General features: G+C 43.4%; 1 protein-coding gene across 1 annotated transcript; it reads left to right on the top strand.

Moving 5' to 3' along the window:
* Positions 1-10,832: 10,832 nt before the first annotated feature.
* Positions 10,833-11,333, top strand: LOC115722929 (uncharacterized). Its single transcript, XM_030652314.1, has one exon. It carries the CDS (start codon positions 10,833-10,835, stop codon positions 11,331-11,333), a length of 501 nt encoding a protein of 166 aa, XP_030508174.1.
* The last annotated feature ends 1,122 nt before the right edge of the window (positions 11,334-12,455 follow it).

Raw genomic sequence — 12,455 nt, 5'->3', positions numbered from 1 at the left:
ATTTTGACTAAGTGTTGAATTTTTGAGAGAAAAGAGTTTTAATGCATATAACACCTTATTTCAGCCAAAATAATTATTTAAAATAAACATTTAATCCATTTAAAAAAATCACATAAGACAAAACACTAATGGGGCCAAAAGACCATTTTGCCCCTCCACCATAAAATCACATAAATCATACTAAAGGAGTATTTTTGGGACATTCTAAATTCCCGGCCATTCCCGACATTCCCAATGTCTAAAACCCGTCCCCAAACTACTAACATACAAAGTTGTGATTTCTACTGAGCCAAACGCCGAGTTCCAAAATACCGGACACCGGAAATGCAAAATATGCAAGATACTGAATAACATAAATAACAGTATAATAAATTATTTAAATAGCTATAAATAATTTCATCATTAACCACAATTAACTGATAATTTCCAAATTAACTAAGCGGGCTTTACAACTATCCCCCCCTTAAAAGGATTTCGTCCCCGAAATCTAACCTGAATAACTCTGGATATTGAGCTCTCATATCTGTCTCTAGCTCCCAGGTGGCTTCTTCCACCTTACTGTTTCTCCAGAGAACCTTGACCAATGCTATGGTCTTATTCCGAAGGACTTTATCCTTTCTATCCAGGATCTGCACTGGTTGTTCCTCATAGGTCATGTCTGGCTGAAGCTGAAGACTCTCATAACTGAGTATATGAGAGGGGTCTGAAACGTATTTTCTCAACATCGAGACATGGAATACGTTGTGAACTGCTGATAAGGCTGGAGGCAATGCTAACCGATATGCCACTTGACCTATTTTCTCAAGAATCTCGAAAGGTCCTGTAAATCTAGGGCATAACTTGCCTCTTTTCCCAAAACGTTTAAACCCCTTCATCGGAGATACCCGTAAAAACACATGTTCCCCTACTTGGAACTCAACATCTCTGCGTTTCGGATCTGCGTAACTCTTTAGTCTGCTCTGTGAGGCAAGCATTCTAGCTTTTATCTTTTCTATCGCCTCATTGGTCCGCTGCACTGACTCTGGACCTAGGTATTTCCTTTCCCCTGTCTCATCCCAGTGGATAGGGGATCTACATTTCCTACCGTACAACAGTTCATAGGGAGCCATCCCTATCGTACTCTGATAACTGTTGTTGTAAGAGAATTCTATCAACGGTAGATACTTACTCCATGAGCCTTCAATGTCCATAACACAGGCTCTCAACATGTCCTCTAATATCTGAATTGTCCTTTCGGACTGACCATCTGTCTGAGGATGGAATGCTGTACTGAATTTTAGCTTTGTACCCATTGCCCGTTGCAAACTTTGCCAAAATTTGGAGGTGAATTTCGGATCCCTGTCCGAAACTATAGACTTCGGTACCCCGTGAAGTCTCACTATCTCTCTGACGTACAGTTCTGCCAACTGATCCACTGAAAATGTTGTTCTAACCGGCAGAAAATGAGCAGATTTCGTAAATCGATCCACCACTACCCAGATGGAATCAAATAAACCCGTGGTCCTAGGTAATCCGACCACAAAATCCATCGTAATATCTTCCCATTTCCATTCTGGTAGGGTTAGAGGCTGCAACAACCCTGCTGGTCTCTGATGTTCAGCCTTAATCTGCTGACATGTGAGGCATCTCGATACGAATTCTACCAAATTCTTCTTCATACCGTTCCACCAGAAGTACAGTTTCAAATCTTGGTACATCTTGGTGGTGCCGGGATGCAGAGAATACGGGGTAGAATGAGCCTCCTCAAAGATCTCATTTCTAAGTTCCACACTGTTCGGAACACAAACTCTGGCTTTATACAAAAGCATCCCACTATCTGACGCTGAAAAGTCCTTAGCTTGACCAGCCAACACCTCATCTCGGATTTTCACTAACTCCGGATCTGTCATCTGAGCGACTTTTATTCTTTCCAACAGATCAGATTGCAGCGTCAAGTTGTGATGCTGACCTACCACAAACTCAATGCTGGATCTAACCATATCCTCTGCTAGCTGAGGTGAGATCTGAATCATACTAGCTACTTGCCCGGGACCCTTTCTGCTCAGGGCATCAGCCACTACATTGGCTTTTCCGGGATGATAGAGGATCTCACAATCATAATCCTTCACTAATTCCAACCAACGCCTTTGTCTCATGTTCAAATCTTTCTGAGTAAAGAAATACTTGAGACTTTTATGGTCGGTATAGATCTCACACTTCTCCCCATAAAGGTAATGCCGCCAAATCTTCAGTGCAAAAACCACTGCGGCCAATTCTAGATCATGAGTCGGGTATCACTGTTCATAATCCTTTAACTGACGGGAGGCATAAGCGATGACCCGATCGGCTTGCATCAATACACATCCCAAACCCTGTTTGGATGCGTCACAATAGACTACGAACTTTTCCTTGTCCGAAGGCAAAGCTAGCACCGGAGCAGTAATCAACCTCTGCTTCAGCTCCTCAAAGCTAGCTTCGCACTTATCTGACCAAATAAACCGCTGATTCTTCTTTGTAAACTCGGTTAGGGGCATTGAGATTTTGGAGAACCCCTCCACGAACCTACGGTAGTACCCAGCTAATCCCAAAAAGCTTCTGATCTCTGTCACTGTCTTCGGTCTCGGCCAATCCCTGACGGATTCAATCTTCCCGGGATCCACCTTGATCCCATCTTTACTCACAATGTGCCCTAGGAAGGACACCTGAGACAACCAGAACTCACATTTCTTGAACTTGGCGTAAAGCTTATGTTCTCGAATTCGTTGCAGTACCATCTGAAGATGTAACTCATGCTCCTCTTCTGATTGAGAGTACACGAGGATGTCGTCGATAAACACAATCACACAGATATCGAGGAAATCCTTGAATACTCTATTCATCAGGTCCATGAATGCTGCAGGAGCATTGGTTAGTCCGAATGACATAACCAGAAACTCGTAATGTCCATACCTAGTGCGGAAAGCCGTCTTTGGAATGTCCTCCTCTCGGATTCTCAACTGATGATAACCCGAACGGAGATCAATCTTAGAAAAGACCGTCTTCCCCTGAAGCTGATCGAACAAGTCATCGATCCTAGGTAATGTATATTTATTCTTCACCGTCAGCTTGTTCAATTCCCTATAGTCGATGCACATCCTCATAGATCCATCCTTCTTCTTGACGAACAAAACCGGGGCTCCCCAGGGTGACACACTGGGCTGAATGAACCCTATGTCAAGCAACCCTTGGAGCTGAATCTTTAATTCCTTAAGTTCAGCTGGAGCCATCCTATACGGGGCTTTGGAAACCGGTTCCACCCTTGGTGCCAAGTCAATCACGAAATCAATCTCCCGCTGAGGTGGTAACCCTGGAAGTTCTTCGGGAAAAACGTCCAAAAATTCCCGAACCACTCTGATGTCCTCTGGCCGAATGGTGTCTGGCCGAGTGGTGTCCACCACCACGGCCAGAAACCCTAAGCACCCGCCGTACAACAATTCTCTCGCTGACATAGCCGAGATCACCGGGATCCGAGATCCCTGAACTGAACCAACAAATACAAACGGTTCTTCACTTTCCGGTTGGAAGACCACCATCTTCCTTTTACAGTCAATGCTCGCCGAATATTTAGATAGGAAATCCATTCCTAAAATAATATCAAATTCGACTAAGCTCATCTCTATCAGATCAGCGCTTAACTCTGTACCATCTATCCTGATCGGCATAGACCTAATCCACCTATTGGAGATAACCAATTCTCCGCCAGGTAACAGGGTTCCAAACCCTGATTCATATCTATCATAGGGTCTACCCAATTTACTAAAGACTCTGGCCGCCACATAAGAATGTGTAGCCCCAGAATCAAACAGCACTGAATATAGTGAGTTGTTAATAGAAAGCTGACTGTGACTACTGATGGGGCTGGCATCTGCATCAGCCTGCGTGATAGCGAATACCCCGGCCGGAGTGGGTATCGCCGGGAGCTCTCGGTGCCTCTGGTCGGAGCTGGGGACATTCCCTCTTGAAGTGTCCGGGCATGCCACAATGGAAGCATCCCTGACCTTTGCACTCGCCCCGATGGTGCCTCTTGCAGCTAGGGCACTCGGGATAGGAGAATCGGGTCTTAGTACCACCAGGACGACTCCCTCTGTTCTGGTTCCCCCGGAACCTCTTGTTCTGACTCGAGCCACCGGAAGCAGTGGGTGCTCTCTTCCTCTGATCAATGGCCGAACCACTACTCCCCCTACTATAGCCTGATGCAGGAGGGGTAGGAGCTCCGCCACTCACCGAGTACCGGGCCGATTCCCGACATACACCCCACTGCGCCCTCAGCTCGCAGTGCCTTCTCCACCATCTGAGCATAGGTGGTGCTGTCGTCGGTGGTAATCATCAGATCATGCCTGATCTTGGGATTCAACCCGTCCAGATACTTCTCCTTCTTGCTGAAGTCGGTCGGCACAATTCCCGAGGCTAACCTCGCCAACCGATCAAACTGAGTAGTATACTCAGTGACGCTCATGTTCTCCCGCTGGGTCAGGTGAACGAACTCTTTCCTCTTGGCGCTTCTGACCGCCTCATTGTAGTATTTCGCATTAAAGAGTTCCTGAAACCTTTCCCAGGTCATGGTGGTGACGTCATGGATCTGAGACACCATGTCCCACCATACCAGGGCGTCCTCCTGGAACTGAAACGTGGCGCACACCACTCTGTCGTTACCGGTGACACCCATGAAGTTTAAAATCTTGGTGATCACCGTGAGCCATTGCTCGGCTTTCATCACGTTCGGACCTCCCAGGAAAACAAGAGGTGCTTGCTTCCGGAACCGCTCATACAATGGTTCCAATCTATGGGCCGCCACCACTATCTCGGCCTGGGCAGCAGGGGCGGGTGCCACTGGAACTATGGGCACAGAACCGGCAGAGCACCCCGTCGTCTCAACCTCTCGAATCTCGAGGTCTTGTTCTTCGATCCGGGCTTGCATCTCCGCAAACCGTAACTCCCGATTCGGGGCTCCCCGATCGGCTGGGGGAGCCTGGGCAGCCTGTGGCGGGTTCTCATCACCCCGGCCACGAGCCCTGCCTCGGGGACCTCTACCTCGGCCCCTAGCAGGTGGGGGAAACTGAGCTCCCTGACCTTGATTCGACCCTACGGAGTTGCCCTGACTCCTGGTAGTCCGCCTGGCGTCCATCTAGTTAGAACCGCCTGCGAAACCAAGAGTTGGCATATCAGGTCGTATTCAAGGAGAGCTTACTAATGCCGCTTAATTTGGAAATTAAAAACGAAACATGCGCCTATTCTACTATCAGGCTACTAACATGCTTCCTAACAGGCTTTTCTTTTTCATAACTGAATAAAATAAACTACTAAAGCAATAAAGGCTTACTGAACCGTGAACCGAGCTAACTGCTGATGATGATTGTACATGTCGTGACGATCTTCGGAAGACAACCTGGCGGCTCTGATACCAAATTCTAACGCCCTAACTAACTTAGGCGAATTACGTGATTTTTAAACGTACTGTGCAGCTCGTTGCTAATCAACGAGGTTTATGGAAAAACGTGATTAATTAAAATTTTGCTTTTCAATTAAACTTATAAACCATATTACAAAAGACTCGGGATCCCGATTATAAAATCATTTACAAAAAGATTTAACTGTTTAACCATTACATAAAAATAAAAGTCGTCTAACGACTAGTTAAAAAAAATTCAGCCTTGCTGTCCCGAGGATCGTACGCTCCAGGCCTAACCGCCCCGACATGTACAATCTCATAAGCTCGCTCACGGTCCATCAGCTATAGCCTTGCCTTTACCTACACATGAACGTAAACTGTGAGTCGACAGACTCAGTAAGAAAAGCATAATAATATCATACATAATTCTAACTGCCGTGTCCAACACGATACTGAGTCCCGCATACGCCATGTCCAACATGGTACCGAGCCACTACCGCCATGTCCAACATGGTACCGAGTTCGAACGTTCATAGGGACGGTACTATTGACACGTAACAACACGATCGGTCGAACCGGCCAAACTCCGCCGCTGGTCATACTCCACTGTACCGACGTGTTACTATATCCTCCCGATCGGTCGAACCGGTCATACTCCGCCGTTGGTCATACTCCAGCCCGTACCGACGGGATACGTCAATAGCACGGAACCACCAACCAAGTGTCACTGATCGGTCAAACCGGTCCATACTCCGCCGTCGGGTCAAACTCCACTCGTACCGACGTGACGGGGTTGGATGGTTCGAAGCCAACATACAACTAATGTAATCTAATAGGCTTCCTACATGCACGCTAAACATGTAATCTACATATGCATACCGTTATACTAATCTTACACGGATTCGATTTCGTGTGTGCCGTCAACCCGACCGGAACCGAAGCCGAGCGGCGGACATCGGCTCCTAAACCATAAAATTCACAACGCTATAAGTGACACGCTAAATCACTTCCCGGGGACTAAAACTAGGAACTAAAAGTTTCCCTATCGATAAAAAGCATGGCAATACCCCCTAAAACATAAAAACGAGGAAAACTAGGGTTTCTGAAAATTCCCCAACCGGTAGACCGGTTACCCAACCGAATTCCGGTTCGGGAATTACTGGACACCCATCCGGAATTCCGGTTGCACAACCGGAATTCCGGTTCCTCGCAGGAATTTTTCAAAAATTCCTAACTCAACCAAATCAAACCCAAATGGTTCCAAACCTTCCAGACCTGCTCTAAATACCCCAAGGAACAAATCTAAGGCAACAAACTAACCCAGAAACCACAGAAACAAGAATCACCATTGGAGCTCAAGCTTTGAGTTCTAAACTCAAACTTGAGCAAATCTAAACAACATGCATACCAAGCAACTTAATTCTACTTAAACATGCTTAAAATAGCTTCTGAAATCAAATAAAAACATCAACAACAACCCAGCAACAGATTCAATCAATTCTCTTTGAAAACCATATTTTGAGCTAAAACTTCCAAATTTGAGCAAAGCAATTTAACACTCATTACTAACAACCTAAATAATCACAAATCAACATACTTAAATCTCAGAAACAACAACAATATTTCAGCAGCAACAACAACAAAGATTCAAGCATGCAACAACCATTTTCATCATAAATTTCAAGAAAAACAAAGTAAGAAACTAAAGCTAAGAAATACCTCAATGAAAATCACTTTGATCTTGCTAAACCACTAGAATTAACCAAGCAAAACCCAGCCCTTGCACAGCCAAGCTTTGGCCGAAAAGAGATAGAGGGAGAGAGCTTTGAGTGTTTTGAAAGTTTCCTTTAATTTTGACTAAGTGTTGAATTTTTGAGAGAAAAGAGTTTTAATGCATATAACACCTTATTTCAGCCAAAATAATTATTTAAAATAAACATTTAATCCATTTAAAAAAATCACATAAGACAAAACACTAATGGGGCAAAAAGACCATTTTGCCCCTCCACCATAAAATCACATAAATCATACTAAAGGGGTATTTTTGGGACATTCTAAATTCCCGGCCATTCCCGACATTCCCAATGTCTAAAACCCGTCCCCAAACTACTAACATACTAAGGTGTGATTTCTACTGAGCCAAACGCCGAGTTCCAAAATACCGGACACCGGAAATTCAAAATATGCAAGATACTGAATAACATAAATAACAGTATAATAAATTATTTAAATAGCTATAAATAATTTCATCATTAACCACAATTAACTGATAATTTCCAAATTAACTAAGCGGGCTTTACAATAATACATATTTTTAATAATATTTTTAAATTTATTAGTTTAACTTTGAAATAGAATTCTTAATTTAACGATAGTTTCTATATTTATAACTTTAACAGAATACTAGGAAACAAACTGTGCTTCGCGTGCAGTTGTATTTTGTTTAACAGAATATCCTATTAATTAACAGAATATTTTTTATTAATCTTATAATATTATTATATATATTTAAAAACAAAAATTATGTAGATATTATATATAAATTTAAATTTAAAATACTTAAAATATTTTACATATTTTTAATAATATTTTTAAATTTATTAGTTTAACTTTGAAACAGAATTCTTGGTTTAACGATAGTTTCTATATTTATAACTTTAACAGAATACTAGCAAACAAACTGCGCTTCGCGTGCAGTTGTATTTTGTTTAGTAATAAGTAAGTTATATATATCGTTTGAATAAATTAAATTGAAATTAAAAAATATATATTACAATTGATAAATTTATAAAAAAACTAATCATATGATTTCAAGCCGTTGTTATTATCGTATCTTCTTTATATTCGTCATTACATTCAAATCTGATGTCATCACCGTATCTTACTTATAATTGTTAATATCATTCTGAATAGATTTGTTTAGTACATTGTTATCCCAATTTTTGCACTCTGACGTGGCATCACATGATGGTGGCACGTGGAATCGACTTCGAGTATCTGCTCAGAGAATACAGTCCGAACCGAACGCCTCATATGCATGCGTGAAGCAAAGCGATCAGCAATCCGCGTAGAGCGACCAACACTTAGCGAATTCAGCTTTCGCATCGTGAGTCATCAAAGAAATCCCTATAACTTGGGGATCAGATTGCAGAGATATGGCAAAGTGTCAAAATCCCACGATTAGTGTATTCTGTATTTATCATGCAATCTTTCTGCTTATATCCATTGTAACGAGAAGGGAAATACTTCCTCTCCAAGCTCATAGCCCTATAAATAGTGATGCATGCTCACTCGGCAGAGGGTCGAGAGATTTTACTTAAAGAGATATTATCTAAGAATACATATTCATAGATATTGTTGTAAGAGCTATAAGAAAAGGAACATTTCTCCTTGTTCTTAAGTTAATACAAATAACGAGGATTAGGCTATTACCGAACTGCTCGGGGGTGAACCTCTATAAAATTCTAGTGTCTTTATATTGCTTTACTATATATATATCAATCGTTATAAACTACTTGTCGCTTACTAAATAAGACTCACTATCGTTGTCTAAAAGCGAGGTCAACATTTTGGTGCTTTCAGTGAGAGTTGAACTCAAGAATCGCTCTTCATTCAAAATCTAACCACAAGTACGATGGTGGTATAGACTCGTAGGGGCCTAGTTGATCCAGCAAATCCACAGACGGTGGATCCTGCATTGCAGAACCCAGGAAACGCAAGGGTTCCGCCGGCTGTTAATCTTGAACAGCCGGCGAACGTGGGTCATGGTGTGACGACTCCTGTATTTAAAATCGCCCCTCGTGTGCAAGAGACTGGGAATAACAGTTCAGCACTCAACCAGGGCATTCATAACACAGCCGTTTTGGCTACTACCAACACTCAAACGACCATTGGAGATGATACTAAGATCCGAAACCTCTGTGCTGCTCTTGGACTCAGGCACGGTCATACCAATACCCTACCTCATGATCAGGAAGAACTCCGCATTGCGGTAAATCTCGCGTTCCAGGAACAAAGACGTATGTTTACCGAGTGGAGAGACAAAGAGATGGAACCGTTAAGGGCTCATCATACTGAGATTGAAAATTGTAGTCAGCAAGCTATTGTGCTGATACGAAAAGCCTACCAAACTGTCAGATAGCAACCTCCGAGTGTCATTCCCCTGGGTGAGACGGACGAAGATCTAGTGATGAATACTTCCCAGACTATAAATGGTCAGCCGCCAAATCCCCAGTCACAAATTCTGCTAGTGGGCCTAGCGGTAGGCGGGCAGACCTTGTCTAGTAATTCATCAGGAGAGGTCATACCTCATAGTTCCAACCATGTTAACGGTGCCATTCCACCTGTCAACCAAGCAAATCAATCACTGAGACAGCCAGGCGCTTCTGTATTCGATAGGTTGGGGACCACTCATGACCTAAGGAGTGATCTGAACAGAAGGAGAGGAGTAGACGATCAGATTGTCACCACGATCGTACAGCCCGGAGCCCGTGCTCAAATTTCGGCTAAGAAAGATACTGATGTGATTCAAATCGACCAAAAATGTCGAGCATGTTAGCCCAGCTAGACAAACTGAAAAATATGTTCCAAGGCATGGCCGGAAATAGAAAGAATGATCTCGAGCTGGACCGAGCACGTGGAACTCCCTTCTCTCCCGAGATCAATCTTCTGGCGTTGCTCCACAAGTTTAAAATGCCAAAATGGAAAATTTACATAGGTTGAGAAGATCCTCTTTCCCACCTCAAGTATTTCAAGATGCAAATGGATTTGTTGCAGGGGATACGAGGGGATGTGTGTTGCAGAATCTTTCCTGCTACCCTTTTGGAAGCCGCCCAGCAATGGTATTTCAAGTTGGCCCCTGGAAAGTTCAACTCATGGAAAGCCTTCTCTTCAAAATTCCATGCACGATTCTCCTCCTCTCGCCAACTTGCGTTGCATCTGGGAGACCTGGTCGAGGTCAAGCAAAGACTAGGAGAGCCTCTCCAAGCGTACATCAGCAGATTCATGACGGAGGCGACCAAAGTGTCACGGGTAACTGAAGATGGAAAGTTGTCTGCAATACTAGGGGGCATTGAAGTCCTCGGTAAACTTTGGAAAGACATAAGGAAGAACGGCCCGGTAGACTCAATGAGTGACTTTCTTGACTGTGCTGAAGGCTTCATCAAGCTCGAAAAAGCTATTCAACGAGTGGAAGGTGAGGAAAAAGCCTGACAAGTCAAAGGCTCCTTCCACTAGAACATCCGCCCAACTCCCCCATTACCCAAATAATTCAAGCTCAAATGGTAAATGTTCCAACAACAACAACAACAGTCAAGGGAATGGGAAGAAGGGAAAGTTCACCAACTAAATCGAGCAAGCTCCCCAAGGGAATCAAGCAAAGTACACTGCATTTAAAATCTTGACTGAAGATATAGAAAGTGTTTACATGGCCACTCAGTCGCTAGCCCCGTACAAGAAGCCCGCGCCCCTGAAGAAAGATGTCAGCAAGAGAGACATGACAAAGTTTTGTCGATTCCACGGAGACTACGGCCACGACAATAACGAATGCAACAACCTGAAGCGGAAAATTAAATTCCTGATAAGGAAAAATAACCCATACTTACAAAAGTATGTCAAGACCGATCAGAGTCAGAGGAACGACAATAACCAAGACTTGCTACCTCCACTGGTAGATGGACATCTGCAAGTCATCGTTGGAGGCCCGCACATAGCTGGAGATTTGGGTAAAGTTCGGGAAAGGTATGCCCGAACGGCTCAGCACAAACAAGAAGAAGTTATCCTGGCCATAGAAGAAAGGAAGCCCAAAATTCCACGAGCAGGAAGGCCTACCATAACCTTCAGCGACGAAGATGCTGTCAAAATTAGATTTCCACACAATGACCCGTTTGTCGTAGAGGTCCAGATAGCTAATAAGATGGTGGCCTGAACAATGATTGATAACGGAGCCTCTTCCAATATCTTGTTCAAAACTGCTTATGAATAGATGGGACTCCAACTCAAGGATCTAGCCCCATGTCTCCTGCCTGTCTATGGTTTTTTTGGCCAAGGAGTGGCACCTATAGGACAAATTCGTCTACCCCTCACTGTTGGACAAGCTCCGATAAGCATGACTATCATGGCATAATTCCTAGTGTTACATGTTCCTTAAGCATTTAACGTAATGCTAGGCCGACCAGCCTTGTATGACTTAAAAGCTGTCACATCGATATTCTATTCGTGCCTGAAATTTCCAACAAAGAATGGGGTAGGATGCCTAAGACGAAACCAGCAGACTGCTCAGGATTGTTATAACCTTGCAGTGGCCAAGGCTAATAAGGAAGCATCCTCCAGCCAGAGCATAGACAAGGGAAAAAACATTTCCAAGTAAGGAACTTCCCAAGGCGGGGATGAAGATGTGGATCCTCGACTTGGGGATCCAAGCAGCAATGTTGGACCTGTGGAAGAGTTAGAAAAGATCGAGATCGATCCAGATATCTCTGCCAGAAATCTAAATATCGAAAAGGGTTTGTTGCTTGAAGTAAAATCAGAATTGATAAAATTTCTAAGAGCAAACCTAGACATTTTTGATGGGTCACATGCGGATATGGTCATAATTGATCTTTCTATCATTTTGCACGTTCTGAATATTGATCCCAATTTCTGGCCAGTTCAACAAAAGCGAAGGCTATTGGACAAAGTGCGAGCACTAGCCCCAAAGGAAGAAGTAGAAAAGCTACGCAACAATAATTTCATAATCACAGCTTTCTACCCAGCTTGGGTCGCAAATCCTGTATTGGTGCCCAAGCCGAAGAAGAAATGGCGAGTGTGTATTGATTTCACAGACCTCAACAAAGGATGCCCCAAAGACTGTTTCCACTTCCAAGAATCGATCAGCTCGTGGATGCAACAGCAGGGCATGAAATATTAATCTTCATGGATGCTTATTCGGGGTACAATCAAATCAAAATACATCCACAAGTCCAAGAACATACAAGTTTCCAGACAAATATGGGTCTATATTGTTACGAAGTAATGTCATTCGGTCTAAAAAAATTTGAAGCAACATACC

This window comes from Cannabis sativa, chromosome X (assembly GCF_029168945.1).
Source record: "Cannabis sativa cultivar Pink pepper isolate KNU-18-1 chromosome X, ASM2916894v1, whole genome shotgun sequence".
Lineage (NCBI taxonomy): Eukaryota > Viridiplantae > Streptophyta > Magnoliopsida > Rosales > Cannabaceae > Cannabis > Cannabis sativa.
Note: the sequence above shows the minus strand (reverse complement) of the source record. Positions and strands in the feature narration are given on the sequence as shown.